The following is a 27,725-nucleotide window of genomic DNA, read 5'->3' as shown; positions in this document are numbered from 1 at the left end:
GCACCCTGCCTATCACCAGCCCCAAGGTCTGGTTCCCTGCGGTGCCCCCCCACCAGCATGGGGTCTGACACCCGCTCAGACCCAGTCAAGGTGAGGTGAAGCCCAGGATGGCTGAGGGAGAGAATGACAAGTGAACAGAAGCTCACACCTCTGAGCCATATCTCCGGGGCAGGTTCCCAGATGGGTCCCTGCAACTGACTTCTGGAGAAACTGCTGCCCAGGAAGGACAGAGCCGTGAGCACCGCCGCCTCTCCAATGTGGGGCCCATGGCAGGGTGTCCAGGCGGAGCCCCTCTCAGGGCCCTATTCCCGTGGGAGCTGGAGGACGGTCCACGGCACCCTCCCTGCTCCAGCAGCCCTGGGAAGGAAGCCAGAGCCCCTCCAGGCCTGAGCCATTTGGGCAAGAGAGGAGCTTGAGGGCTTCCCTGGTGGTGCAGTGGTTAAGAATCTGCTGCCAATGCAGGGGACACGGGTTCGAGCCCTGGTCCAAGAAGATCCACATGCTGCGGAGCAACTAAGCCCGTGTGCCACAACTACAGAGCCTGCACTCTATAGCCCATGCTCCACAACAAGAGAAGCCACTGCAACGAGAAGCCCATGCGCTACAACGAATAGTAGCCCCAGCTCGCCCCAACTAGAGAAAGCCCGTGCACAGCAACAAAGACCCATCGCGGCCAATAAATAAATAAATGTATAAAAAAAAGAAAAAAGAGAGAGGAGCTTGAAACCGTCAGGGCTGAGTCCCCGCAGCCTGCACGCCGGGTCCCTGGGCTCACAGTGGACACGGAGGGCCCGCCCGGGCAGGCTGGGCCCCCGTCCAGACAAAACCGGGGGCCCGAGGCCACCCTCTCCTGTGGCACTAACATCAATGCTGCATCTCCTACTGGGCGGGCGTGGCTTCTGCAGCAGTTCGGGGAAAGCTGCCACTGGAGAGGACGAGGGACAGCCAGAGTGGCCCAGGTACCCTGCCCCCAGGTGTGATGGCAGTGGCCAGGAGGGTGCCAGGCCCAGCAGTATAAGACCAAGGAAGGGCCCGCCCCACCAAGGCACTTCAGACATCACCGTGGTCCCCACCACAGCCTGCAAGGGGCGGTGACACAAGGCATTTACCTGTTTTTTTTTTTTTCCCTCAGGGTGGGGGTGCCAAAACGAGCCGAGGCACACGCTGAGAAACTCAGCGGCGCGGTGTCCCCCGCCTTCCCCTGCCACAGTGGGCTAGCCTCCCGCCACTGCCAGCCCACTGGGAATTGCCAGGCAATGCCTCAATGAAAACAATTTCCGGGTGACACTGAGAGGGGTCTGCCTGCCACCTGCCCTGTCACACGGAGGCAGTACCCGCTGCCCGTCTCACCCTCTGGGACTGCTCTCCCCGCCCGGCACTGACGGTCTGGTGCATCACGATCACGGACGTTTCCAGGCAGACAGCTGGCTGAACCTGCTCGCTGTGTAGGTGGGAAGCCTGGGCCAGCAAGGGGCAGCCCGCCCCCAGCCACACTGCTGGACAGCAGCCAGCCCGGAGGCATGGGGCTCCTCCCGCCTCAGCCACTGTGCTGAGCAGGCCCTCCTCGGGCAGCCAGGACACAGCCACCAGGACAGGTCCAGTTTGAATCCCTTCACACACGAGTTCAGCAGCAGAGGCCCCCATGCACCCACCCAGAGGGCACGTGTGCAGGCCCCAGGGAGGGCAGGGAGTGCACTGGGACCGAGAAGAACGAGGGCAGCAGTGCGTGAGAGGAAGACTGGCTGCGCTGGGGGGCCTGAAGGACAGGCCAAAGCAGGATCCCAGAGAGTAGGAGCCACGCAGCAGGCAGCCCACAAGGAGAGTCCGGGACAGGGTGCCTCAAGGGAGGGAGGCAGCTCTGGTGCCAGGCAGGGCTGGGGGGCCACGACTCAGGCCCCCTCCTCACTGTGCCCTCGCCCAGACTCCCCTCTCCCAGGCGGCAGGCACTCCATCCTGGCAGGGATGCTGCCTGCTTGGAGAGCCGCGGGTGGTACAGGGGGCGCAGCGGCAGCCTCAGAGCACTCAGAAATGCCAGGACTGTGCTCAGAGCTCACCCGTGTGCCAAGAGGCTCATCTGGAGTGTCCCAGCCGACCCTGCAGCCCATCAGAACAGCTCTGGGCTCCTGGCTGACAGATGAGGTCACCGAGACAGACTGCAACCACCTGACTAATGCATGGAGCCCCAGACTCTGGGCCGAGTGCTTAATACCAGTTACCAAACCCTCCCTGCAGCCCCAAGAGCCGGGCATCCTCCTGCTGCTCTTGAGGAAACCGAGCTGCAGCAGCTGAGCCCCACAGCGGGGCAGGCCAGGGGTCCTGGGAGCTGGGGTGGGTTGCCCTACTTGGGGACCCTAAAAGACGTCCCCGAGGGAGCTGAGGCTGGGTCAGTGGCATGGTGGGGTACCATCAAACGTGCCATCCACTTACAAGGGGGGCTGTGAAGCAAGGCGAGGCCAGAGCCTGGGCAGGAGGGCCATGAGGTTTTGGCCTCTGGTCACCGCAGCCTCGGCAGGTGGTGCCCCAGGGAAGGGACGGACAGCAGATGGCCCCACTGGCATGGAGCACTGCTCCTGGCTGCCAGGCCAAGGGCGTGCTCAGGCCCATGGCTCACGCTGTCTCCAGCACATTGTGGTCTTAGGACAGCTTCTTCCTGGAGGGGCAGGGGCTCTTTTCCCCCCAGATTCATGATTGGCCGGCCAGTCCACACCTCCCTAACCGCCTCAGTGTGGGCCAGAAGGAGCCCTGGCTCCCTGCACCCCAGGAGGGCTGCCGGCACAGTCTCTTCATCCAAGCCGGCGCCAACTCTGAGCCTGGCAGACGGAGGGCAGAGATCCAGACACAGTTCTGGTTCGCACGGCAAACCCAACCACCCTCTGCTGGGCCACCACTCGGGCCATTCTCCACGGCATACTTCAGGGTCGTTCCAGGGCTCCCAGCCCCATGTGTCACCTTCACGGGCCCCACCTTTCAGTCAAGGCTCCTCCAGTCCAAGGGCCCAGGCAAAGGCTCCCCAGGAAAACAAGGGGCCGGGAAATGCCAGGGCAGGAAAGAAGGCCGAGAGAGGCACGGCCCAGTCGGGCTCCACTCCATCCGAGCCACACTCAGCCCTGGTGCCAGGCTTGTCTGGGAGGGGATGAGGCTCAGGCCGTGGGGGCTGGGTGGAGACTCAGATTCGTCCTATGCCCACACCAGCAAGGACAGTCCGTGTGTGTAATCAACCCCGCTCAAGGCTGCCCAGTGACGCTGGGGTGGGACCAGGACACAGGGGCCAGACCCCTTTGTCCCCAACTCTCTGCGCCCTCCCTGAAGGCTCACAAAGAAACAAGAAGTCAGCAACGTGACCTGTGACTTACAGACGTAGAAATGGGGGTGCAGAGAATTAGACAGTGACACCAAGTCACTTCAGTCTTCAGCCGGGGCCTTGGAAGCCCTGCTCTCAGAGGGACGGGGGAGCCAGCACCCTCCCTAGCACCCTGAGGGCCTCAGAGCCTTCGTGATCAGGTCCCTGGGGCCCTGTTGTGGGAGTCTTCCCGGAATCCCAGGCTCCTTCCGCTGTCCCCTGCTGCCCCACCCACGGGACTCAGATGTGGCCCCTTCCCCACTGTGCTGCCACTGGGGTCATGCCCAGCCGGGGCACCAGCTGTGGCTCAAACAGGAGGACAGAGGAGAAAGTAACGACAGCTAGGAGCACCCGGAAAGGCCGAGAAGCAGCTGCGCCTTGGAGCCTCACGTAGGAAGAGAGGAGGGAAGGGCTAGGGGACCTGCAGCAGGCCGGAGGGCGGGAAGAGGTAGAAGCAGGCGGCTGGGCAGGCAACCCAGAAGGGCCTGTGTCTGCTTGGTGCCTTCCCAGGCCCAGCCCAGCCTGAGCAAGGGCTGCCACAGGGTGGTGTCAAGGGCCGACCTAGCTCTTGGGGGCAGCAGCCAGTCCCGAGGGCCTGAATCCTGCCACGTGGCACCCCCAGACTCTGAGCTGCTGCCGGTGGGCAGGCAGGAGGGGCTGAGTCTCTCTAGCTTACTGGCCCCTCCACCCCCTGAACAGAGCTGGCCTTCTGGGGGGCCAACAGGCAGGCCTGCACACCTTCCACAAAAGGAATGTTCCCGGCCAAGACCACAAACCCTGGTCCCAAGTCCCCACAACCTTGGTGCAGCTCTTGGGCGGCTCTGAGGGAGTTGCCAGCGCTGCACCTGAGCCAAAGCCTGGTCAAGCCTGGGGGAGTCTGTGCCCCAGATGGAGCCCCCGCAGGTGCTGGGGAGGCCCCTGGGTCCCCCAGGGCAGCTCAGCCTGGCAACTGCACAGAAAGCCAAGTGCATCCCAGGGACTAGGGGATCACATGGATGGGTCAGGCACACCCCCAAAGGGGTCCATGCTGGTGGGATAGGCAGACACAGATGGCTGCCATCCAGGGCGAGGGGACAGACGAGAGACTGGAATAAGAAAAAAGGGGCTAAGAGAGCATGGACTTTGGGGAGGGGGTTGTACAGGAAAAGCCAGGGAGGAAGCCAGAAAGGAGCAGGAACCGGAGGAAGAGGGAGGGGAGCCCCTGCCAAGTGAGGGGAAATGGGCAGCCCCCTAGAGTCGACCTTGTGACCCAAGTGTCCTGAGCAGAAGGTACAGAGGGGCGTGAATTCTTTCACCTTAATTTTTAACTCAGTAATGGAGCACGCTTATTTTCCTGCACCATCAAAAACTCCCCATCACTTAAAAGGACCCCAGTCACCCTGCAGGTGTACCCTAACTCACTCGGTCCCCTCCTGGGTGACATTTGGGGCGGAGTCTTCAGGATCATTAGGAAGAATGTTGGCTGAACAGCCTTCCCCACAGAGCTTTTCTCCCTCTCCTCAGGCTGGACCCCTCCCCACAGAGGGGACAATGGTGGGCATGCAGCAGCGGGTGCTGTCCTGGAGGCCGTGCCTGGGCTCCTGATCTAAGATGCGGAGAGCGTCCCACCTGCCTAGGCCCTCCCAGCCCCCACCTGTCCCACGCCCACAGCATGACAGGTGAGCAAGGCCTCGCACGGCCGCTCAGCCCAACATCCCTGTTCACAGAGAACACAATGCTGTGAGCACCCCAGGGAGAGCCCGCCTCCCTGGCAGAGGGATTCCTGCAGCCCACCCCCTTGGCATGGGTGCAGCAGTGACTCAGGGCTCCGAGCAGGCGAGGCCAGGAGAGCCTGCTGGCATCCCACTCCGAGGAGCAGTGGGCTGGGGGCTGTAGGAGCAGGAGGGTGAGAGGGAGCCCCTCAGCAAGAAGTGGTGTCAGGGTAGGAGCTTAGGAGCCTTTTTTCCCAGAGAAGCATAAAAACTTTGTTTCCAGGACAGCCTCGGTGCCGCAGCCCAACCCCGAGCCAAGCAAAGAAAGTGTCGGTATCTTGACTGTGAGGCCTTGAGGTCAAGAGCAGCCCTGGGGAGAATACCGGTGCCCTCCACAGTCTTGGGGAGACACCTGTTGTAAGCCCACGCAAACCTCCCAAGCAGCGAGACCACTCAGAGAAGGGTGGAGAGGGCTGTGCAGGGCTGCATCTGGTGCCCATGAGTCCCTGGGGCCGACAGTACTCACAGGGCACCTTCCCAGCTTCTCCCACACATGACCCCACTTACAGCTCCCCCGGAGAGACTAGTTCCAGAGCACACAGCCAACAGGGAGATGAGCTGGCAGCAGAACTCAGCCTACCCAGCTCTTCCCGCTCCGCCCTGCCTGCCCCCAAGTAGAGTGAACATCACAGACAGGCAGGCCAGCAGGGCATCACCTCTCCCACCGCCGACCCAGATGGCTCCATCGCCTCCAGGAACAGCCCTGGTGGAGTCCTGAGGCCTTCGGGGCCAGGATTGCGTTTCCAGGTTGCCAGCTCCCCATCTTCCTGATGCCCTGCAGAGCTAAGGGCCCTGCACCTCCCACAGCAATCGGAGCCACCATCCTGCTCCAGGCCTTCGGTTAAGGGCGCGCCAGGAGCGGGCGGGGTTGAACACGCCTGGGGGCAGGAAGCCCTGCAGCCTCCTCTGCAAAACCATCAGAGCCACCTCTCTGGCCGCAGGGTTGCACAGAGGCCGCCAGGGGCGCCTTGGCCCTGCCCCCAGGAGCCGTCCAAGCTGGGCTGCGAAGGGAAAGGGATTCCCCGCGCCATCCACAGGTAATGAGTCCCCAGCGCAGGCAAGGGCTGGGGAAGCCTACAATTTGCCTGCGGCCGGTGCCCGCCCGTTTGCAGCCTCTTCTGCCAAATGAGATGTCGCACACGGGATCCCCAGAACTGCCAGGCCGTCCGTCCCCTCCCCCTCCGGGGAGAAGCAGAAATGACAAACAACTAAGAGCGCGGAGGCAGCCCGCCCCTCCGCCCCCTCCCGCCCACTCTGCGGCGGGGCAGGGTCCCGGCCCAGCCCGGGGCCTGGAGTAGGCCAGGCGCTCGCCAAGCCCCGGCACCATCTTCCCACCCCCGCACGGCAGCTATTTATAGCCGGGGAAGCACCGCGCGGGGTGCCGCTGCCCACCCGCCGGCCGGCTCACCATCCCCGGTAGTGGCCCGCGCAGCTCCCGGTCCGCGTCGCCCGCCGCGAAGTTGCTGGGTCGGCGAGCTAGCGGCTTTCGCTTTCGCGGGGCCGGCGCAGCGCACACCCCCGCGCGCCCACTTGCGTCCCCGGCGGGTCGGCTGGGCTCGCCCCAGGCTCGCGGGCGGGCTTCTCCCCCCGGGGCCCCCCCGCCCCGGTCCGCCCGCCGCCCACCTGACGCTGTGCGGGGACCCGGACAGGGGCAGGGGGCGCCGCGACCCCGCCGCCTGCCGACTTCCTCTGCCGCGGCGCCCGGGAAACCGCGGCCCGCGGGCTTCCTGCTGCGCCGGGCAGGCCGGGGGCCAGGCGGGGGGCGGCCGCGCGAGCCGGCCCGGAGGACTGAGCCAAAGCTCGGGAGAGCGCAGAGGCCCCCGCCCCGGGCAAGTTCCTCCCCGCCGGCTCCGCCGTGGCATCTGTGCAGGGAGCTAGGGCGGGCGCCGGGCCATGGCGCGGAGGCTCGCTCGCTCGCTGGCTCGGCGGGCCGGGGCGGGGCGGCGGGGCCGGACGGGGCGCGGGCGCTCGCTCGCTGTTCGGCCTGGAAGCGGGCCCAGCGGCACGGCTGACTTTGCCGGCAAACACTCGCGGGTTCCGGGCCGGGCCGGGCCGTTGAGGGTACGGGGGCCACAGCCCTCACCGCGGGAGGCTGTGGGACCTAGCATCCCAGGCCGAGCCGGGTAGGGGCGGCCAGGAGTGCGGAAGGCAGGGCGACAGGGGCCAGCAACGCGCCGGGTTGGGGCTGTCCTCGCCCTGTACGGGGCAGCTCTGTGCGCGGAGCCGCTGGAGTTGTGCCCCGAGGGCCCAGTGCAGGGCAGAGGAGTGGGTGAGTGGGGGATGTCCTTGCTGGCCCAGTGGGGCAGTGGGAGCTGGAGTGAAGACTCTCCCAGGCCCATCCTCAGCGGGGAGGGCAGGACAGGGGCATCACGGCATCCCCCAGGGGGCTTTCCAGCTGGGAGGGGGCTCATTTTCCAGTTGGCTGTGAGGCCCCAGGAGCAGAAGACACTGGGGGGGAGGGGTGGGGCTGGGCAGAAGCCAGGCAGCCTCAGGAGCCCCTCAGCCTCGGCATGTGGCAGCCCTGCAGAGGCCTGCGGGTGCCAGGAGCGGGACTGTGCCCCTTCTGAAAGGAGTGGGTTCAGAAGGGATGCCCCCGGCACCCACAGCCCCAGCGAGCACACAGCACCTTGCTCTCTGGCTTCCTGTGGAGCCGGCCGCCCTGGAATTATCCACCAGCTCCTGGTTGCTTCTCCTGCCCCAGCTGAGAACAGGCCGAGCAAAGGCACAGCCCCCAGGCCAGGCACTGGCCTCCCCACCATCCCTCCCCCACCTCAGCACCACGAGGGCCTGGCTCTTTCCTCCCTCCCCAAACACCCAGATGCCTCAGATCCACCAGGTCCCTATCCTGGTGACACTTGTCCTGGTGACATCTCCCCAAGCCAGATAGTTTCCACCTGTCCTGCCCCAGCTGGCTCCTGCCCATCAGCTTTCCCAGGCTTGCCACGTGCCCCCAATCCAGTCGGCCCAAGGCCAACCTTCGGCCAGGGGGCTGTGCACTCCCTGCCTGCCCTCCCTCCGGGGGGCGCAGAGGCAGTGGCACACACTCCCTGGAGGATCTGGACTCTCTGTCTGGCCCTGGGCTCCCAGAGGCCACACAGCTGCAGGGAGACAGGCCACCTTGAGGCTATGCCCACTGGGCTGGGTCTCAGGCGAGGCGTGCTCCCGCCGCATGTCCTCAAGTCACAACAGCTGTTCACTGTCCACACTCATGTCGTCATGACACCCACACGTGGGGACAGGTTCAGAGTCACACAGCAGGAAGTCTCTAGTATGGCTGAGAGCCATCCCCAGGCCTGGCCGGCTCCAGAAGAGGTGGGGACACTCCCCCAAGCTGTCCCCAGGTCTAGAGCAGACATGGGACGCTCATGCCCTGCACAGGTCGAGTCAGACCCAGGGAGGCTGAAGATGTGTGTGGGCATCACATCTGGGCCAGAAAGAAACGGTGTGTGTGGAATGGGTAGTTCTCTGGAAACAGGCCCCTGCGTGCAGGAGGCCTCCCACACAGCTTGGAAGCGGCGGGTGGGGGCAGCCCGGGCCTCAGGGTCTTGCTGTCACAGCAGCGGGAGGCCATGGTGGGCGAGGGGAGCTCAGGGGCTCTGGGGAGAGATGCCCAGGGCAAATGCTGGCACCTGAGGGCTCCACCTCCTTGGCCTGCTCCAGCACCACACGGCACCCTGCACCCCAGCCCTCTCCAGAGCCCCAAGAGATGGGCATCACCGTCTCTAGCTGCCAGGCCGCAGAACAAGGAAGTGGGGACCACTCTCCCTGACCCCCCAGGGGGAAACATTTCTGTGCACATGGGGATCCCCCCCGGGCTTCATGCAACAGCACTGTGATAGCTGTGGGACTGGTGGGCCTGAGAACTTCGGGGGCCTGAGAAAACCTTGTGCCCCACCTGGCACTTGTCAGCACCCTATGCAGGTCCTAATCGCCCACAAAGCACTTGGATGTGCAGGACACAGGCCTCTGACTACTGCCCCGGAGAAACAGCTGCACCCCACCTCAGGGCCACCCTGAGGGCCTAAGAGGGTGGGAGCTCCTGCAGCACTATGCCACCCTCGGGGCCACCCTGATCTTGCTCCCCCACGGCCAGCAGGAGCCCCCGTGAGCAGGGAGGGGCTGGTCTCACCTGTGAGCTGGCTGTTCGGGGTTAATCCTGGTGGGGGGGGGGCAGATGTCCCTGGCCACCTTGCCTGGGTGCTGAAGCGTGTGCTCCAGCCTGCCCCTGGAGTCACCCTTTTCACTGGCCTAGTCACAGCGAGCACCCCAGGACTGCCTGAGCCTGGCAGGCTCCTGGGAGGAGGACTGATGCAGAGAGGGGTGCAAGGCCCTGGGCTGAAGACAGGCCCAGCACCTGAGAAGCCCCTTGACCTCAGGGCAGGACGAGCCCCACACTATCAGGGTGCCCCACTGCCTCTCCAAGGGACACCTAACCTTAATCCTCCAGAGGGAACTTCAACAATCGATCATAAGAAGGAAACAAACATCTGAGGACATCACCTGATCCCCACGGGGGCTTTGCCTGACAGACCCCTCTCCCCACTCTAGCCCCAGGACCTGTGGGTGACCAAGAAGACAAGGAAGATGGTGGCAAGGGCAAGAGGTAATTGGCCCTGAGAGCCACCTCCCCCTGCCTTGGGCCTTACTCGTTGACCTCTTCCAGATGGGGGACTGGGGGCCAGCAGGAGGAAGAGGTGGCCAGGGCTGAGCTGGGGAAGGAAACGGCCCACACACAGGTCCCTTCCTGCCCTCGGCCCAGAGCCCAGGCCTTCCCCACATGGCCCTCACCCCGGGCAGCCTCACTGCCTACAGAACCCTGTCTTTCTTCTCCTCAGCCCTAAGGGAGAGTTCTGGTCCAGCCCCGGTCAAGGGCCAGCCCTGGGAAGTCCTGACCTTCACATCCCCAGCCACCGTCCACCCAGCACCCCTGGGCGGCCAGCAGGGAGGTAGGCAGGCCGGGGCTGCACCCGTGTCCATGCTGGGAAGTCGGGCGGCCCCCACCCGGCTATCCCCGTTCATTCTCTGCTCTGCCACCATCTCTTAGGTAAAGCACTTGCACGCCCGTCGGGGCTGCAGAGGGGGAGCTGTGAGCCCGGGAGCCCAGGGATGGCCGCCAAAGCCAGAAGGAGCCAGAGAAGGTGAGACTGGACGACTCCAGCCTTGTCTGTGTGAGTAGCCCCCGGCCTGAAGGTGGTCCAGACTGTCTCAAGGCGTCCGTGTTGAGTGAGGAGCAGCGGAGGACAAACAGTAGCCTTGGGGTAGAGGCTGTCATCCGTATGCAAGTGGAAAGGAAGACTCCAAGGCCAAGAGGCGTGTGGTGGACCGGGGAGTGGAAGACAGACTAACGGACCAACGTGTGCAAGAGCCCAGGCCTGCACCCGGGGCAGCGTGCAAAGCGGGTGGTGGGCCTGCTCACACCTCTCTGGCCACCTTCCTCTCAGCAGGCAGCACAGCCCCCTCGAGTGGCCACACCCTCCTTGGAAACACGCACCTGTGCTTTGCGTCACACGCCCCAGGCCTGCACCCCCAGCAGAGGTGGGCTCCTGGTCCTGCAAAGCCAAGACCCAGACCTAGAGCTAGCTGCTGGCCAAAGTGACACCGGCTGCACTGCCCACGGGACCACGTGGCCCAGTGGCCTCTCACGGCCACCCTTCTCAAGACCTGACCCAACACAGACCTACCTGCAGGCTGCTCCTGGTTCCTTCCTGCCAGCCGTTACCCCAGCCCCCACATTGACCTAACCCCAGTCTTCCCCAGGCTAAGTCCTACGCTGCCTTTTAGGTAGCAAGAATGCTTCTTAGAGTTAACAGTCCAAATTCTCAGCACTGGAGCTTTGAGCTGCCAGCTGGTCTGGAGGTGCAGGCCTCTCCGCTATGGGATGCTGGCTCTGTGTGTCGTGTGCCTGAGCAATCTCTCTGCCGGGAGCGTGCCAGCCTCACAGGCCCACGGCAGCCAGCTTCCTCTCCTTTCCCTGACGGCTGAGAAAGAAGCTCGCCTTCCACGCCGGGCACACAGACCCCAGCTGCAGCCCCATTTCATTCTCACTAGAGCCTCTGGCGCTCAAAAGCGGCTCAGACTATGCTCTGCAGCTGCAAAGTATCATTGATGTCACTGAGTCCAGCTGTTTTGCCTGTTTGACCCATGAGTGAGGACACAGGTGGGGAACAAGGACCTGCCCAGGGAAACAAAGAGGGCCGGGCGCAAGGACCCCTGTCCCTCGGTCCGGGGCAGCATCCACCTCAGCAGACAGCTGTGCCCATGCCACGCTCAGGTCTGCGGGGATGAGCACACGAGTATGCATGCACCTCCACCAGTGCCTGACCTGCAGGGCCTGCCCAAGGCCCCAGTCACCATGGGGCAGAGCCAGGCACTGACACAGCCGTGGCCCATGTCAGCTCGGCTGACCTGGCAATTCCAGCCCAGCTAGGGGCTCAGGAGCGGAGCCGGTCTCATAGGGAGAGAAACAAGGTCGGGGTGGGGGACAGAGCAGCTTCAGGAAGAAGTGGCAGGCCTGTGGGCTGGATGCTGTTGGACAGGGATCTCCCCACATGGCGGCAGGGGTGGGGGTGGCTGGGACGATCAGGGACAGCCAATGGGACCACGTGGAGGGCAAGGGGTGCCTAGTGTGTGCAGTGGGGCTGCACGTGGCCTCATGGAGAGAGGGACTGCCAGGGGTCTGGGGAATGGGCAGTGAGGAGAAGAGACACCAGCAGGCTTTGATGCCTCTCGGGGTGATCTGGGACTTGGCATGTGTTTGATGGGGCCCAAGAGAGCCTCCTCAGAGCAAGAGGGTGCTAACACTTGGCTCCTTTGAGCCCGCCCCACGTCAGGGTTGGAAATGAGAGCTACCATCCAGGCTTCTAGAATAGCCCAGCCTTTGGAGGGCTGCTGAGCTGCTTCCGTTTCATCTCAGGAGGGGAGCCCGCATCCTAGAAAAGCCATGTCTGATGTGCACATGGAGAAAACTAGGACAACCCATCCACCATCTGACCCCTGGCTCCTAATGAGTGGCCTTTATGGACTCGGGGGCATCTGTGCTGAGTAAGTGGAGCCAGGTTCAGGCCACAAGTGGTGGCAGTGGCCGTGGCCTGTGCCAGGTGTCTTCCCTGGATGACCAGCACAGGATCCTCATGCAGGGAGGGGCCGAGCTGAAGGGGTGGCGGGGGTCAGGCACTGACCACAGACAAAGCCAACATCCCAGGCAGAGCCGGTGCCTCCACTGGCATTCAGGTCCCAAGCAGGCTTACAACCCACCACCTCCCCCAAACCCTTCACACTCGTGTAGAACATCAGAAGGGGAACAAACTCGTCCAGGCTCGTCCTGCAGAGCAGGGCTCTGTCCCCAACCTGCAGGGGTGCCCCGAACCAGAAGAACAGATGTGAGATGTTACAAGCGCAGCATTCCTCCCCTCTCTAGAGCACCTGCAGCCTCTGCTGCAGCCTGGGGGACTCCCGCTGAGCTGTGAGGAAGAAGGGCGCCCACACCTGCCGGACGCTCCTGCTGGCAGGTGGCGGAACTTGCAGAGGCCCGAGTCCACAACCCAAGCCAAGCAGCGTTGCAGCACATATCCAATCACTCTCCGGCTAGAGTGCACCCTCCCCCGGATGTACCTCTGGATGACCATGGACGTGGGCAGCCCTGGGGACGGCCAGCCCTGCCCTCTCCAGCACCACCTGCCCCACCCAGTGCCGACCCTCATGTGCCATTTGGCCTCTCTCTGTTCCCCCTCCTGGACCACCTTCTCCCTGGTCTGTCTGGCCACCTTGCCCCCTTCCACTTACTGTAGCTGGCCGACCCCCTCTCCTGCACCCTCGGCACACGCAGGGTGCTGGGTGCGCTGCTCACACCTGGCCCCGAGGAAGGGGGGCTGAGGCAGGGGCTCCCACAGGTTGAGCCCTCCCTCCGAGAGCTCACTGCGCCCGACCACCGCCATCTCCTCCTCTTGGGTTTCCCGTGGTGCCCCTGCTGCAGGGCCGGCTTCATTCCCCACCCAAGAGGGGCCTGGAGCCTAGGGCTCCCCACCCCTCCTCTGGGTAGGGCCAGGCGGGTCCCTCTCTGGAAATAAAGGCCAGCACTGAGCCGCTGGGGCTTGGGCGGCCTCCCCTGCAGCCTGGAGCGGGCCCTTGCTCGTCTGTCCTAAGCAAATTTGCCAGTGTCCCCACATGGGGAGCTGGGGGGTGGGTGTGACAGGACGTTATCTGAGAGTCAGTGCCACCCTGGCGAGGGGCTGGGCTTCCTGGGGAAGCTCCACCTGCTTTGGCATACCCTAATTTTAGACTTCTTATACCTAATTAGAGATCAACATTTCAAAATTTGTTTTTAATCAACCAAATTCCTGCACATCCTTCCCAACTGGCCCCGAGCCACCTCGCCTCCTTCCCACGGAGCCCAGTGCGCCTGTGTGCTCTTTTCCACGAAGTCCCTTCCCCCAGCTGCCTCCTCCTCCTGCCGGGGCCTCCCTGGACCCTCTCCTGGACACAGTGGCCCCGGGGCACATGTGGTAATGGTCTCCCGTGATCCTCGATAACCCCGTGAGGTGGGTCTGGTCAGCCCCAGTTTACAGATGAAGAAACTGAGTCTTACCAGTACTGAGCAGCTTGCCCAAAGCCACCAGCTATGGGTGGGGCCAGGCATGGTGCAGGGCCTGAGGCTGGCCAGGAGCAGAATTGAGGGTGAGGGCGTGGGTGGCCTTTGAGTGGCCTCAGCCTGGTCTGTGAGGGAGTACATGCTCTGCCCCCAGGGGCACGTGGTGGCCGCAGCCCATCACCATGGAAACCAGGCAGGGGCCCCTGGAGCCCTCAGCTCTGGTTTGGATTTCAAACCCAATGCCGCTTTCTCAGAAGCAACTTGGTCAAATTTTCCAAATAGGAAAAGTGGAAGGAAAAAGAGAGAGAGAGAAATTCCCAGCCTGAAGCCACCCCAGAAAGACGGACTGGGCCCTGAGCTGGGGAAGCCCTGTCTGGGTGGGCAGTGTGGTGGCAGGGCAGAGACCCCGTAGCCTCCCCAGGGCTCATGCCCCTCCTCTGGGGAGCAGGCGGTGGTGGTGCAGCCAAAGCAGGTGGGCCTGGCCCTTCCTGTCTCTGCGGGAGCAGCTGCCCTTTTGTGTTTCCCGGTGGGGTGTGTGAGAAAGGGCTCTTTTGGAAAAAGGGTTGGAAAACCACTGACCTCATCCAGCTGGCCCGCCTTTGGAGATGGGGGAACTGAGGTCAGGGTCGGGACCAGGAAGTCAAAAGCAGGGCTAAACTCCGAAGGTAGGGCAGCATGGCTATGCCCAGAGCAGGCGCACAGGAAGATCTGTGGGTCGGGCCCCATGTGGACGGGGCGCTGGGGCATCCACACTCCAGCCCCCTGCAGCAGCCCCAGCTCCACGCCATGGGGGTGCCACCCAGCCCTGTGCTCGAGCTCCTGGGCCAGCGCCCAGCGCCCCAGGAAGGCCATCCTCCCTTGGGGCTTCCACTCCAGCTCAGGTTGACTCTGAGCTACCCAGGGCACACCTGGGAAGCCCGCAAGGAAGGGGAGGTGAATGAGCATCAGCCACAGGCACGGTGCCCTGAGGGGATGGGGGACAGGCAAAGGCCACCAGATACACTCTGCCCTCTCCTATGCCCCCACCCATTGCCAGACCCCTTAGGGACCCTCAGCTGCCCTCCACCCTGCCCCCTCCCACCCCCAGAATCCTCTGTGGGGGGGTATACTCTTGCCCACTGCTTTCACTGTCAAGACAGGTGTTTGGAGGCGTGATGGCAAGGCAGTCACGCACTCTGGCAGGGGTGGGCCCGGAATGGCCACGTCCTGATTGCACCAGGCTGCTCCCTGGGGCCCAGTGTGTGGCTTGTGGCCATCTTGACACTGTTGGGACCACAGGGCTCTTGAATGCCAAGCGCTGGACGTTCACATCCCCCATCTCACAGATGAGGAGGTTGGGTCTGTGCAGTCACAGGGCACCTGACTCAGTCAGAGGTGCGCCGGCCCACGGGGCGGCCCCCCGGCAAAAGCAGCGAGCCTTGGCTCAGCCGCAGCCCCGACACTCCCTGGCTCTGTGGCTTAGGGCTTGTGGTCTTCAGAGCCCCTCCTGCTGGGCTGGGGTAGGGCCAGCTAATCAGGGCCAGGCAAGCAGGATGATGCCCAGGGCAGAGGTGGGCTTGAACCTCCACTCCTGCCGGGCTGGGCACAGGCTGGGTGGGGAGGGCGGTGGGCAGGAGGTGAGAAGCATCCAAGCTCTGCTCCCTGCGGGCTGCGCGATGCTGGGACTCAGTTTGCTTACCGTGAGATGGGAATCATGGGGCCGCAGGGAGGAGGAAATGTCTGCTGTCCCCGAGCTCCTCTGTGCCCCATGGAAGCAAGCCCTGTGGCCTCCCTTCCACGGCAGAGGCCTGCTCCCTGACATTGTTTCCCACCTCAGCTCAGGGGCCAGGCCACAGCCACTGCCCTCCCACAGGCCGGGAGCCACAGGGAGGGCCTGCATCCGGAGTGAGCCCCAGCACTCCATGGGCCAAGAGGACTAAGCAGAGACTGGCATAGCCAAGCATCCTCCTTCCCAAAGGACAGGTTCCTGCAGTGACTCTGCCACAGCCGAGGCCTCAGGGAGCCCCCTTCCTCCTGGCCCTGCCCCGCTGGGTCCTGCTCCTGCGGCCTCAGGAAACACAGCCCTCCCTCGGCCCTCTCCCACGGCTCCCTGCCATCCATGGTCTGAGCAGCTGCCTGCCCTGCTCCACTTTCCAAACCCTCAAGAGGGCCCTGGGCCTCCTCCGGAAGCTGCCCCCCTGCCGCCCTCCAGACGGCGCCTGCCTGGGGCAGTGTCCCAGGGGGATGAAGCTGAGCCTGATACGTGCCTGCCTCAGAAAGACTCAGCGGAGACACTGATTCCAGGAGCAAAAGCCTCTGAGAAATAACTTGCAGTGGGAAAAGCAGTGCCCACTGGAAAATGTTCTTCTTTCAGGAATGTTACGCAGCAAGCTCCTAACCATTCTGGATGCGTATACAAACACTGCTGTCCCGGGGCTGGCCAGAAACTCTGGGGTGGAGGCTGCCCGCAGGATGTGGGACCCGGGGCAAGTCCCATGCCCCACTGGGGTACCATCATGGTGGGGTCAAGAATGCTAAGGGCTGAAGCACACTGCTGCCTTCTGCCAGGGCATCCTGGCATGGCCACCGCGGTGAGCCCACACCTGGACACAGAAACTGTCCCCAAGGGCCTGGCAAAAATGCACGTGGGGGCAGCCCATCCAGAGGCTGATTATGTCTGATTGGTTTTTTAAAGTCTAGCTGTGAATGGGGGTGGCTTGGCTTGGGCAGGGATTTATGACCGCTGTGGTCCTGTCAGGGCGGGGGCCTGGGCATCCTGCAGACGGGAAGGCCTTGGGCACCTGCTCCAGGCTGAACCAGGCCCAGTGGGCTGGAAGCTGTGAAGTCCCATGAAGCTTGCAGAGCCGAGGACACGGGGAAGGAAGGAGAGCTCAGGGTGATGCTAAGAAGTCACAAGCTTGCTAACCATTTAAAGACTCTTAAAAACTGGGCCTTTTCCCTTGGAGAACTTGAAGTGATTCTTTTGTTTACTTTGCTTTTGCAACCGGCCCATCAATCAACTCAATAATGCTAAAAATAGCACCACAGCAGCGATTCCTACTACAGCCCAGGGTTCGATCTCCTCAATTTAAACTTTTCCCTTCTTTTCTGTTCTCTAATCCCACTGACGTGACTTGGGTGTCCTTTACCCTGACATCAGGATGGTGCTGTGCACGGCCTCAGTGATCTCAGCGAGGATGGGGCAGGCGGTGGCCTGCCACGGTCCCCCTCCATCGAGAGTGGGGACAGGAACAGAGGCCTGGGAGGGGTGTCCACTGGTGACAAGGAATCCCAGTTTCTTCTGGGAATCAGTCGACACCAGCATGTGGAACTGAACCATCCTCAGGTAAATGGTAGAACGATGAACTGCAGGCCTGCAGGGGCGCCCTGTGTCCCACTCGCCCACGCAGACCCTGGGCCCACCTCCACCTGCGCCCTCACACTCTCTGTCCCTATGGCCCTGCCTGTCACCCTGTCGGTCCAGGAAGGTGCACTGGGCCCGTCCTTGCCTGTCTCTGGGGTCCGTCCACTGGCTGCGTTCCCACGGCCCTGACTTGTTTCAGAACGTCTGGATCCCGGCTCAGGCGCCCACTTGCAGAGTGGCTGGGCCTCAGTTTCCTCCTTTGTAAGGCAGGGATGATGGCACGACCAACACCTTGTGGGTTCTAAGGATGCGACGCGCTGCTGTGAGCGGTGATGCGCTGCTGAGTGGTGGCCGCCCAGAGGAGTGGAGGCCAGGAGCGCACCTGGCCCTGTCCCAGCCCAGCCCCTCCAGCACGTCTGCGTCAGCTGGTGTCACATCTGCCCCCTGCCAGCCCCTCTGCCCTGCGAGGACCTGGCCCGCCCCTGCGGGCACGGGGCCACCCCATGGCTCCCACTGCTCTGTGGTGCAGGCACCCCCACGCCACCTCCTCTGCCTCTCTCGACCTCCTGCTCACCCTCAGGTTACGGGCTCTGACCTCCAAGAGTGGTGGGACTTTATTCAGGCCTGAGAGTCTCAAAAAGCATGTGTGCAAAAGTGATGGCAAACCCACTGCGAGCTCTGGGCTCCCACGGCCGTTGTTCACCTGGTCGCCTCCCCCAGAGACCTGGTGCCCCTCAAGAGTGGGCCTCACTCGCGGCATGATGGGAGGTAATCAAGGGCCATGCACAGAGTGCTTCGCCACCAGGAGGTCTCAGAGAAAGGGAGGGGCAAGGGACCTCCCCCCACCCCACGAGGGGGCAGAGGCGCAGGATACAAGCTGCCACACTCACCTCCCCAACACCCACACTCTCTAGAGCCCAGATGTGGCTGCTGCACTCCGAATGGCACAGCTGCTAAGGGAGCAGGCCTTGGAGTGGGACACACCTGGATTTAAATCCCAGCCTGGCCACTTGTTAGCTGTGTGACCTTGGGCTACTCCCTGGGCCCTGCACCTCATTCAAATTGGGTATAACAGAACCGGCCTTCCCAGGGTCCTGGCCGCTGTCACGGCTGCTGGCAGCTACTGTGCAGAGGCCCACTTGACATTCTCTCCCAGTATCCACAGCAGCCAAGGCAGCCAGGGAGGGGCTGTGAACAGGGCCCGGAAACAGGGCCACAAGCTCTGCTGTCCAGCCTGGTGGACAGACTAGAAAAGGGCTTTTGGTTTTAACAGCCTAAAATGCCCACTGGTATCAACCTCCCCTTCTGTACACGGGAACAATAACAGTGCCTGAGTACCACAGACGTGCTGTGGGGACCAGAGTGAGCGCCTGTAAATGGCGCCAGTCCTGCCACTGCCCCCCGTCCAAAACCGGGCCAGACCAGGCACAGATGCTCTGGCCTCTCTCTGTCGCTGTGCTGTGCCTCGGGAGCCCCAGCAGGGTGGGCCTGGGGGTCTACACAGAGAGGTGGCCGGGCCCAGCCAGCCAGTCACTCGAGGCCATGCCCACATGGCCCCGCTGCCCAGGGGAGGCCCTGGTCTACACCGTGGCCACTACTGACCCCGGCCTCCCATCAACCTGGCATGCGGCCTCACGTCCCAGGGCAGGGCTAGATGCCCATGCCCCCTGCCCAGGCCACCATCCTGCTCATTGCCAAATGGGCCAATCCCAGCGTGGAGCCAGCGCTGGCCTTCCGCCCTTCCTCCTCACAGGCACTGCCGGCTGCCACCCGCGGCTTCAGCACCAGAGAGCACAAGGTCCACATCCCTTCTCCGGCCTAGACTGGCTGTGGGACCTCGGCCAAAGCACCTCACCTACTGGCACCTCTGTGAAACGGGACTAATAATCCAGCCACTGCGTGGGTTGGCCTGTGGCCCCTGAATCTTGCTGTCAACTGGCCCAGGGCCTGGCACGAGCTGGTCTAACACCCAGGCAACACTCGCCTCGAGGTGTGGGCAGAGGGACGAGCCGAGGTGGAAAGTGACTGGGTCCACAGCCAGGCCCAAGTGGAGGGAAGGTGACGTGGGCGGGACCAACTTCGGAAAAGCTGTCGGTCTGCTGTCAGGCGGGCGCTTCCTCTCCTGGCTGTCTTGGCCCCGGCCCAAGCAGGCGGGCAGACTCCACACTGGAGAAGCCATGCCGGGGCACCCGCAGGCCGGAACACCCCACAGGGACATGCCGCGTGGCTTGTTTACTGCCAGGAGGCAGCACAAAGCCCCGCTGCCAGGGGCGGGTGGGTATAATTAACTGGGTGGAGACCAACACCTCTTCCTTGGTTGAGCCTGCAAAGGCCCTGAACTTGAGGCTGGCGTCCGAGGGCGGTACCACTGGCTCAGTCAACGGGTGTATGCAAGTGAGGCAGGGGCTGCCCGCGGGCCCACCAGGCGCTGAGCTGGAAGGGCGGGGGAAGAGGGGCCGAGTCAGGCCCTACAACAGAAGGTGGCTGTCCCAGGCACAGACCCCAGGGCCTGGCCAGGGCTGGGCGCCCCCTCGCTAGGGGCTGCTGCTTCCTAGCTGACCTCGTCCCAGGGACCTCCCAGGGCGGGAGGGATTCACATTTACCAGGCACACCCGCCTGCCGGGCACTGTGCTGGGGGTGCATCAGGGGGCAGTGGCAATGCTGTTCTAGATGAGGCCCCCACCTAGGGATGCCCAGGTGCACTGAGCTCTAGAGGCCAGGCCCTGCCCAGCACCACGGGCTCTCTCCCTGGGGGAAGGGTGCTGGCTGAGGCCTGGCCTACACAGTGGGCCATACCTGGGGCTGGGCCATAGCTGGGGCTCAGAGGCCCCTGGCCTGGGAGGTGGGCCCGTTGCACCTGCCCCTCCCTAACACCGGCATCTGCAACTGGGTGGGGTTGGGGGATACCCCAGGTCACACAGCCAACTGGTGGTAGCAAGTCAGAGTAGGATCAGTGGGACGGATTCCTGCCAAGAAGCACAGGGTGCCAGGGGCTTTAGAGACCTTCTCTCCTTTCCCCAGCTCTGGCAGGTAGCTGTCCAGCAGCTGGCTGCCCAACCAGGGGGCCCTTCCTCCCACATCAGGGCCCTCAGTGAGCCACCACGCTCCAGGGCACAAACACTTAATGAAACAAAGATGACTCCTGATGACTGTATCTCCCATCAGCTTAAGCAACTTGGAGTCAGGACAAACAGAACCACAGGGTGTGTGGTGGCTGCAGAGGACAGTGCACCAGAGCCCAGGCAAAGGCACAGGCCTGGGCGTGGGAAGGTGCTCCAGTCTCCCTGGTCACCCCACAGGTGGGCCAAAATGAGAGTCTCCTTCGGTTCTGAGTGCCTGGAGGGGCAGGGCAGTGGCCGGCGGGAAGGCACCTGGCCCAGCTCGGCAGAGCCGTTAGGTGTGAGTGGGAGCACTGGGTAAGGAGTGCTTGTCGTGGAGCCCCTGGCACCGGGGAGAAGCAGCCCTCCTGTGCCAGTGAAGAACTGAAGCCGCCAATCCACAGGCGAGAGGGCAGGTAGAGGCACCCCGGGACAGCCAGACAGTGGCATCTGCAGCAGTGACAAGAAGGAACACAGCTGCATCCACAGGCACTGACGGTAGAGCCAGGACACACAGAAGGGGGCCCAGGTGGTGGGTGAGGATGGCGACATCCACATCTCAGGCTGCCCCACTCGAGCCAGGGCAGGCCCTTCCACCCTCCAGCCTGGTCCCTTCTGGTCCCCAGCACTGCCCTCTTGAAGCACCACCGGATCCGCAGACAAGCCCCAGGGCCCGGAGCAGGCTGACTTCCTGTCCTAAGGGTGAGTTTTGTGATCGGCCAAGAGTGTGCCGAGGGCTCCTGTCCACCTGTCATGACCATCCTGCCAATGAGCAACCCCATGCCCTGTGTGGGCTGAGTAAGGGGTAAGTGGCTGGGAGCCAAACCCGCTGGGGCCTAAAGTCTGTGCTTTTCTCGGTGACGATGTGGCCCTGGGACCTGCCCTGGGGGCCGCCAGCCACCGCCAGCTGTGGGCTGCTTTCCTGAGCCGAGGGCGGGCCCCTTCATGGGGCGGGAGCAGCCGTGGAGGAGGCCCCGCAGGCCAGCACTCCCCCTCCACTCCCTCAGACTCAGGCCACAGCCGCGGACGCCTGCACAGCCTGGGAAGCAGGAACAGTGCCGGCCAGGCCCTCGCTCCCTTTGCTTCTTTCATGGTGGCTGGAAACTGGGTTGAAACAAGAAAAAAAAACCCTGCTTGCTAAAATCAGCAAACATTTTGGGGACGGAGGGAGAGCCATCTCTGGTTTGGTTACTATGGGAACGTTTCCGAATCAACTACAAGCAGGAGAGAAGTCTGCCCTGGACAGAGCTCCAGCCCCCATGGGCCCCCCACCCAGGGGTGCACACACCTGCCCAGGAAGCCGTGGAAACTTCCAGGCACTCAGAGACAAGCCCATGGCCTCTGCTTTCCTGGTCTCCTCTGCCCAGGAACGGACAGCCCCTCTCTGCAGCCCCCTCAGGGCTGGCACTGGCTCAGAGGGCTCCCACGCCCAGGCCCAGCCCCGCTTCGCTGCCTCCCACCTAGGCCTCTGTGTCCTCCCTGGGGTCCCAGCTCCCTGCACAGTCGTCCTGAGGAGGCACCGCTGAGTCATGTGGCCAGACGCCTTCTGCCCGTCCCTCCCCAGGGCCCAGGCCAAGCCGTGCCACGGCGGGGAGGGCCGCAGGACTTCAACCAGCAATGTCCAACAACTCCCGGCTCTGTTCTGGCAAAGGCCAGACCGTTCTGCCTGTCGGGAGAGGGCGGGGTGTGGGGCCCTTGGGTGGGGCTGCGGCCACTTCGGACTCAAGCCCGGGGCCAGGATCCAGCCTGGCCAGCACATGGCCCACAGACAGGATTTTCCACGGCAGAGAAGGGGTGGGTGGGAGCCAGTACCTCAGTCAAGTCTTTGGGGCGGGGGGGTGATGGAGATGCGCCAAGTTCGTTGCTCTCCCTCATATGCTCGTCCCACCGCATGGCTGGGCCGCTATGCACCAGGCCTCTGCCGCAGGGCCCTGGCCACCGGTCCCCTGTGCACCCAGCCCTCTGCCTGGCCCCTCGTGCTCCCCGAGAAGACCCAGCCGGCGCAGCCTCAGCCCCGGCCTCCCTCTGGCCCCCTCCCTGGCCAAGCAGCACCCACTACCCGTGGGAGCCCTGCCTCCAGTCAACCGGACTCCTTGAGGGTCCCGCTCTCTCCCTGTGCCCCACAGCACGCTACAGAGGTCCGCGTGACCGGGCAAGCACAAAGGGGCGAGCCTGCGAGTGTCCTGCGGCAGGGCCCACGGCAGCCAGCGCTGGCCGCACCAGGAGGACATGCTTGGAGATGGGCTGTCAGGGAGACGGTCCACAGACCCTCAGCGAGCGCCTCCTCGGGACCCAGAGGACACACAGCCACAGGGGGCCTGCACCCCTTACAGGGAATGTCCCCAAGACTTAGTGTCGGCGAAAAAGCCCAAGTTACCAAAAAGCACCCCCCCCATACACATATACATGCAGGCATATTTTTTAAAGCAGAATGACAAACTTGTCTGATTTGGTACACGTACACTTGAGAAAAGGGAGTAGCCGGCCGCTCACAGAGGTACCTCTAAGGAGGGCAGGAGGCCTGGGGTGGGAGACCAAGGGTGTGGGCTCTGCTGTGCATCTGAACGGTTTGCAATGATGATGTGGCCCAATGACAATGCAGCTCACATGATTTTCAGAAATCGCCAGTAAAAGTTAAGAGGCAGGTCTCCTAGCCCAGGCCCTGAGGATGAGGGCACCGCCCAGGGTGGTGGGGGTTTGGATGGCCCTGCCCTCACCTCCCCACACCTGCTCACAGGGCCAGTCCCTGCCCCGCCCCCGCCCCAGGCAGTAACCCCAGCGCTGGAAGGGAGAAGAGCCAGCCTGCTCGTCCTGACCCCCAGCCCAGCTGTCAGCCCAGCCCATTGGCCAGGGCAGCAGTCAGCGGAGGGCTGCCCTGAACACTCCTCGTAAACAAGTCAGGAGGCATCCCTCCTGCTAAGATCTGTCCCACAAACGCGTGCAGGGCCAGCACTCCCTGAGGCGCTGGGAGCGAGCTGTGGCTGGAAGACACATCCACCCCGAGGGTGCAGCCGCAGCAATGGCAAGCCCAGAGTGGGTGGTCCAGCAGGGGCCGCGCTGTCACCAGCCAGCGGAGCGCCTGTCCCTCAGGTGCTGCATAAAAGGGGTGCCAGCACCTGTCTGCCCTCTGCCCAGAGGTTAACCTTTCACTGCGATGCACAAAGAAACAAAAGCTGACCCAGAAGAGGCAAAACCGTGCAAAACATCCCGTTCAGCCTGTGGGGCTCATTTCTAGAAGGCTCTGGAAACCATGGTAGGAGCTGCAGGGAGCAGGCATCTGAGGGGCTGGCCTCCTAAACTCCGCTGTTAGGAAGGCTGGTGCCTGACCCGGAAGGAAGAAAGGGGGGTTGGGTCCCTCCTTGCAACAGTACTGCACAGGCTTTAAGGGCAAAGCACCACGGGTGGGGGGGCGGAGGGAAACTTTCCCGGAGCACTGACCGTGCACCAGCTCCCAAGTGAGGCCGCTTCCCCTTATCTAACTGGGTCCTCAGTCACTCTTCAGGCCCACATGTAAGGAGAGCAAGCAGGAGTTCAGGGGAACCAAGCCGCCTGCCTGGCTCTCACTCTGGTTCAGCAACTGCAGAAGAAAGTTTTGCAGAACACTGAAGAAGGGCCCCCTTTCATTAATATAGAAAGAGTTCTTGTAAATCAATAACAAAAGAGCCAATAATCCAATAGGAAAATGAACCTGAGTAGAAACTACACAGAAAAAATTAAGACTGCTTACATGACATCACAGTCCCACTCACAAAGAACACAAGTGTTTTTCACCCACTGAAAAGCAAACATGAAACCATTTAATAATAGAGAAAGTCAGTAAGTCCAGGGTTGGGGAGGAGCTGGATCAGAGGGTAGCATCTGCTAAACTTCAAGGCCCCACAAACCCCTTGCCCCAGGAATTGTCTCTCAGACGGCGTATTCTAGGAGTGGACCCCCCACGCGTGTGCAAAGACATATATACCAGCATTGTCTGCAACAGCGGAAAACTGGAAACAACCTAAACGTCCATCAATAGGGGTGGTTAGTAAACCTTGGACATCCACATGGGAGGACCAGGCAGCTATTAAAAAGAACAGCAAGTTCAAAAACACCCTCCAAGGGCTTCCCTGGTGGCGCAGTGGTTGAGAGTCCGCCTGCCGATGCAGGGGACACAGGTTCGTGCCCTGGTCCGGGAAGGTCCCACATGCCGCGGAGCGGCTGGGCCCGTGAGCCATGGCCGCTGAGCCTGCGCGTCCGCAGCCTGTGCTCCGCAACGGGAGAGGCCACAACAGTGAGAGGCCCGCATACCACAAACAAACAAAAAACACCCTCCAAGACACACGCTTAAGTGAAGAAAAACCAGGGGCAGGAGCACGTGCACTTTGCCCTTGTGTGCGTCTCCGGGCGCGGGCTCCAAAGCGGGCAGGACAAGGGACAGTGGCTGTGGCCTGGGCATCTGGGTGGGAGGGAGCATCTCTTTCACAGCAAACCCCTTGGTACCATGCAGATTGATCTACCATTTGTCTATAAAATACCCATAGGGAGAGGGCTGGCAGGAGCTAGGCTCCCAGGCTCGGAGCCCCTGCCCAGCCCCTGCTCAAGCCTGGGAGAGGAGAAAAGCCATGAATTCAGACACCCACCACCCGGCCGGCTCTCAGCAGGGACCTCACTCTGCCCATATGGCTCAAGAACCAGCCTCTGCCACATCCCTCCAGACCCCCCAAGACCTGCCCGCCTCGGCTCCTGTCCAGGCCAATCCTGCCCTTCGGTTTCTCTAGATGTGACAGGGAAGCAAGGAAAATACAGAAGAAACCAAAGCTCAGAGGATCCATGTGACATGCCAAAGCCACCCAGCTGAGGACAGGTGAGGAGGATGGGTGAGGAACCATAGGTGGAGCAGAGTGAGGGGCCAGTGGTCTCTGTGCAGGGCAGAGCAAATGCGGGAGGCCCAGGCCAGGCGGGTTGGCCAGGAGGGGCAGATGTGGGCTCTACGGGGCCTCGGGGATGGGCCATGTCTTGCCTGAGGGTGGGTCTCTACCTCGCATGGAACCTCAGAGCTGGAAGGGCACTGAAGACCCAGCACTGGCCACACTCATTTTTTTTCAGCAGCAGACCAGCCTCCAATCAGAATCCCCAGGTGCCCAGGACCCCAAGGGGAAGCAGGGCACGGGCCTAGTGCCCCTCTCACCGCTGCCCACCGCGGCCCCAGAGAACCACCGAGCTCGTCCAGGCCTCTCCCCATAGCTGTCAAACCGGTGCCCGGAGGGGGCAGCGACCTGCCAGAAGTCGCTCGGCAAGCAGGGCCTCACTCCCAAGTCTGGCACACTCTCAACTGTGCCACCCAGCCTGCCCTCTGAGGCCGCTGCCATCCTGCGTCCTGGGAACGCCCACGCCGGGGTCCATTCCCACACCTTCCTTCCGTGAAAAGCGCTGGCAGCCAGCAGCTGCGGAAATCAACAAGGCAAACTACTCACGTTGAAGAAATTGGTCTTGTTCCTCTCGCAGAAGAGCCCCTGTGCCGGCATGTGCTGCAGCTGTTGCCACGGGATACCGCTACCTAGCAACACATCGCGGGCCCACTGGAGGTTCTGGGGAAGCAAGAAGTAGGTTGGAAGTGAGTGTGTGGGCAACTCTGGGCGCCCACGGAGAAGGGAGGCGGTCCCCTCCTTCCAGGCTGCGTGGGCAAAGCAGCAGCTCCTGCAGACATCCATCCTGCAGCGCCCAGCGGCCGCGGCTGCCAGCTTTGATCATCTGGCTGTGGGGTGCATTTCAGGAACTGGTTTCCTGCCTAATACAGCTGACCTAGGAGACCGTGAGGAGGGCACAGACAGGGACGCCTCACCCTGACAACTTCACAAGCTGTTGCACGGACCCAGCACCCCACCTTCTGCCAGGGGATGCCCCCACTGGCCCAAACGGTCAAGCCTGACTTGTCAGGCTGTCGGCTGCCGCCATGAGCCTGGGAGACCTGGGGCTCTGCAGGACGCCAGGGATGCGTGCTTGTTGGGGCGGGGCAGGGGGGGGGCTCTGTCCAGTGCTCAGGCTGCTGCTCTCTGGGCAGTGATGCCTCTTGATGGAACCCAGGGCAGGGTGAGAAGCCAGGCCTTCTCTGGGGCTTTCTCATGGACTGGAAAGCATGCCTTCCCAGCAGAGCACAGACAGCGTGGGCCCAACTGCGGGCCTGTCAGCCTCCCACAGACTCGGCAGACAGCAGGCTCTGGGCAGCCCCCAGGTGGGCCAGACAGAACTGACCAACGGCTCAGGAGACCTTATCAGGTTCACGTCCGACGCCCCAGATGGAGCTGATGGGGACAGAGAGACCCATGGGGAACGGACAGGCAACAGGCCAGTGGGGGCACCTGACCTGCCCGCATACCTGCAGCTTCGCAGTAGGGTAGGGCGACGTGTGCCACCCAGGCAGAGCACGTCACTGTTACCCTCACCATGTGGAACTGCCAAGGAGAGCGGCCTCCAGCGCTGCCTGAGGTCCAGAGCCAGTAAGGGTGGAGCAGAGCCTGCATTTGGCCCAGGCTGGAACCCCAAGGCCGGGATCTTCCCTGGGCCCGGCGGGGGTTAGGTGGGGGTCATGTCGCAGACCTGCCTCTGCCTCTGCCTTGTGCTCGGCACCGTGCTCCCCCAGGGACGCAGGCGGCCCCCTCTTAGGCCTCATGTGACCTGGCCCCACTCGCCGGGCTGGAGCCCCTCACTGGCTCAAGGGCAGGGGTCCTGGTGAGGGGCTCTCCTCTGCCTGAAGGCGCCCCCTCCCTCAGAGCAGGCCCGGCCCATCCCCTCTTCTGATCCCCAAACCCACGTGCCACCCCACTCACCCCCACAGCCCTCAAACAGCCTCGTCCACCGCCCCACTGTCTGTCAGCCCCGAGGGCAGGGACAGACTGACCTCTTCACTGATGGCTCCTCAGGGTCTAGATCAGTAGGGGGTCCATAGAAAGGGTGGGACAGATATTTGGAGAAGAATCAAAGGAAGGGGACTTCCTTACTGGTGCAGTGGTTAAGAATCCACCTGCCAATGCAGGGGACATGGGTTTGATCCCTGGTCCAGGAAGGTCCCACATGCCATGGAGCAACTAAGCCCATGTGCCACAACTACTGAGCCTGCGCTCTAGAGCCCGTGCTCCACAACAAGGGAAGCCACCGCAATGAGAAGCCCGTGCACCGCAATGAAGAGTAGCCCCCACTAGCTGCAACTAGAGAAAGCCCGCGCGCAGCAACTAGGACCTGCCACAGCCAAAAAAAAAAGAATAATCAAAGGAAGATGGGCAGAGTTTGAGCTTGAAGGAAATGCAGCCCATCAAGCCGAGGGGACAGACTAAGGCCCAGAGGCAAGAAGGAGACTGAAACACACACTGGGGAGGGGAGAGCCCAGGGCACTGGAGGGGGCGGAGCAGCCACCCACCCAGGGCTCAGCACACCGGGGAGCCCAGGAAAGGACTGCTTGAGCACTCAGGAGCCGGGGAGGCCGGAGCATGAGGTTGTTCTGTGGAAAACACCCCCCGCTGGTCCCCCGGACAGGCATTTAGAGGTCCGGGTCTGCTCGCAGAGCTACACGCAGGTGCAGGGTGGTGCACATGGATCTTTGTGGAAGTGCCTGGCAGCCTCGGAGAGCTGA

The 27,725-nt window shown here is 62.9% G+C and overlaps 1 protein-coding gene across 1 annotated transcript in view; it reads right to left on the bottom strand.

The window, feature by feature from the left end:
• Positions 1-27,725, bottom strand: part of CABIN1 (calcineurin binding protein 1) — a 94,262-nt gene that overhangs the window by 12,811 nt on the left and 53,726 nt on the right. The window contains exon 30 of the mRNA XM_007451057.1: positions 25,573-25,686. Coding sequence (XP_007451119.1) covers positions 25,573-25,686 — 114 coding nt within the window. The remainder of the gene's footprint in view (positions 1-25,572; positions 25,687-27,725) is intronic.

The sequence above is a fragment of the Lipotes vexillifer genome, unplaced genomic scaffold, assembly GCF_000442215.2.
Source record: "Lipotes vexillifer unplaced genomic scaffold, Lipotes_vexillifer_v1.1 scaffold1783, whole genome shotgun sequence".
Taxonomy (NCBI): Eukaryota; Metazoa; Chordata; class Mammalia; order Artiodactyla; family Lipotidae; genus Lipotes; species Lipotes vexillifer.
This window is presented reverse-complemented; position numbering and strand designations above follow the sequence as displayed.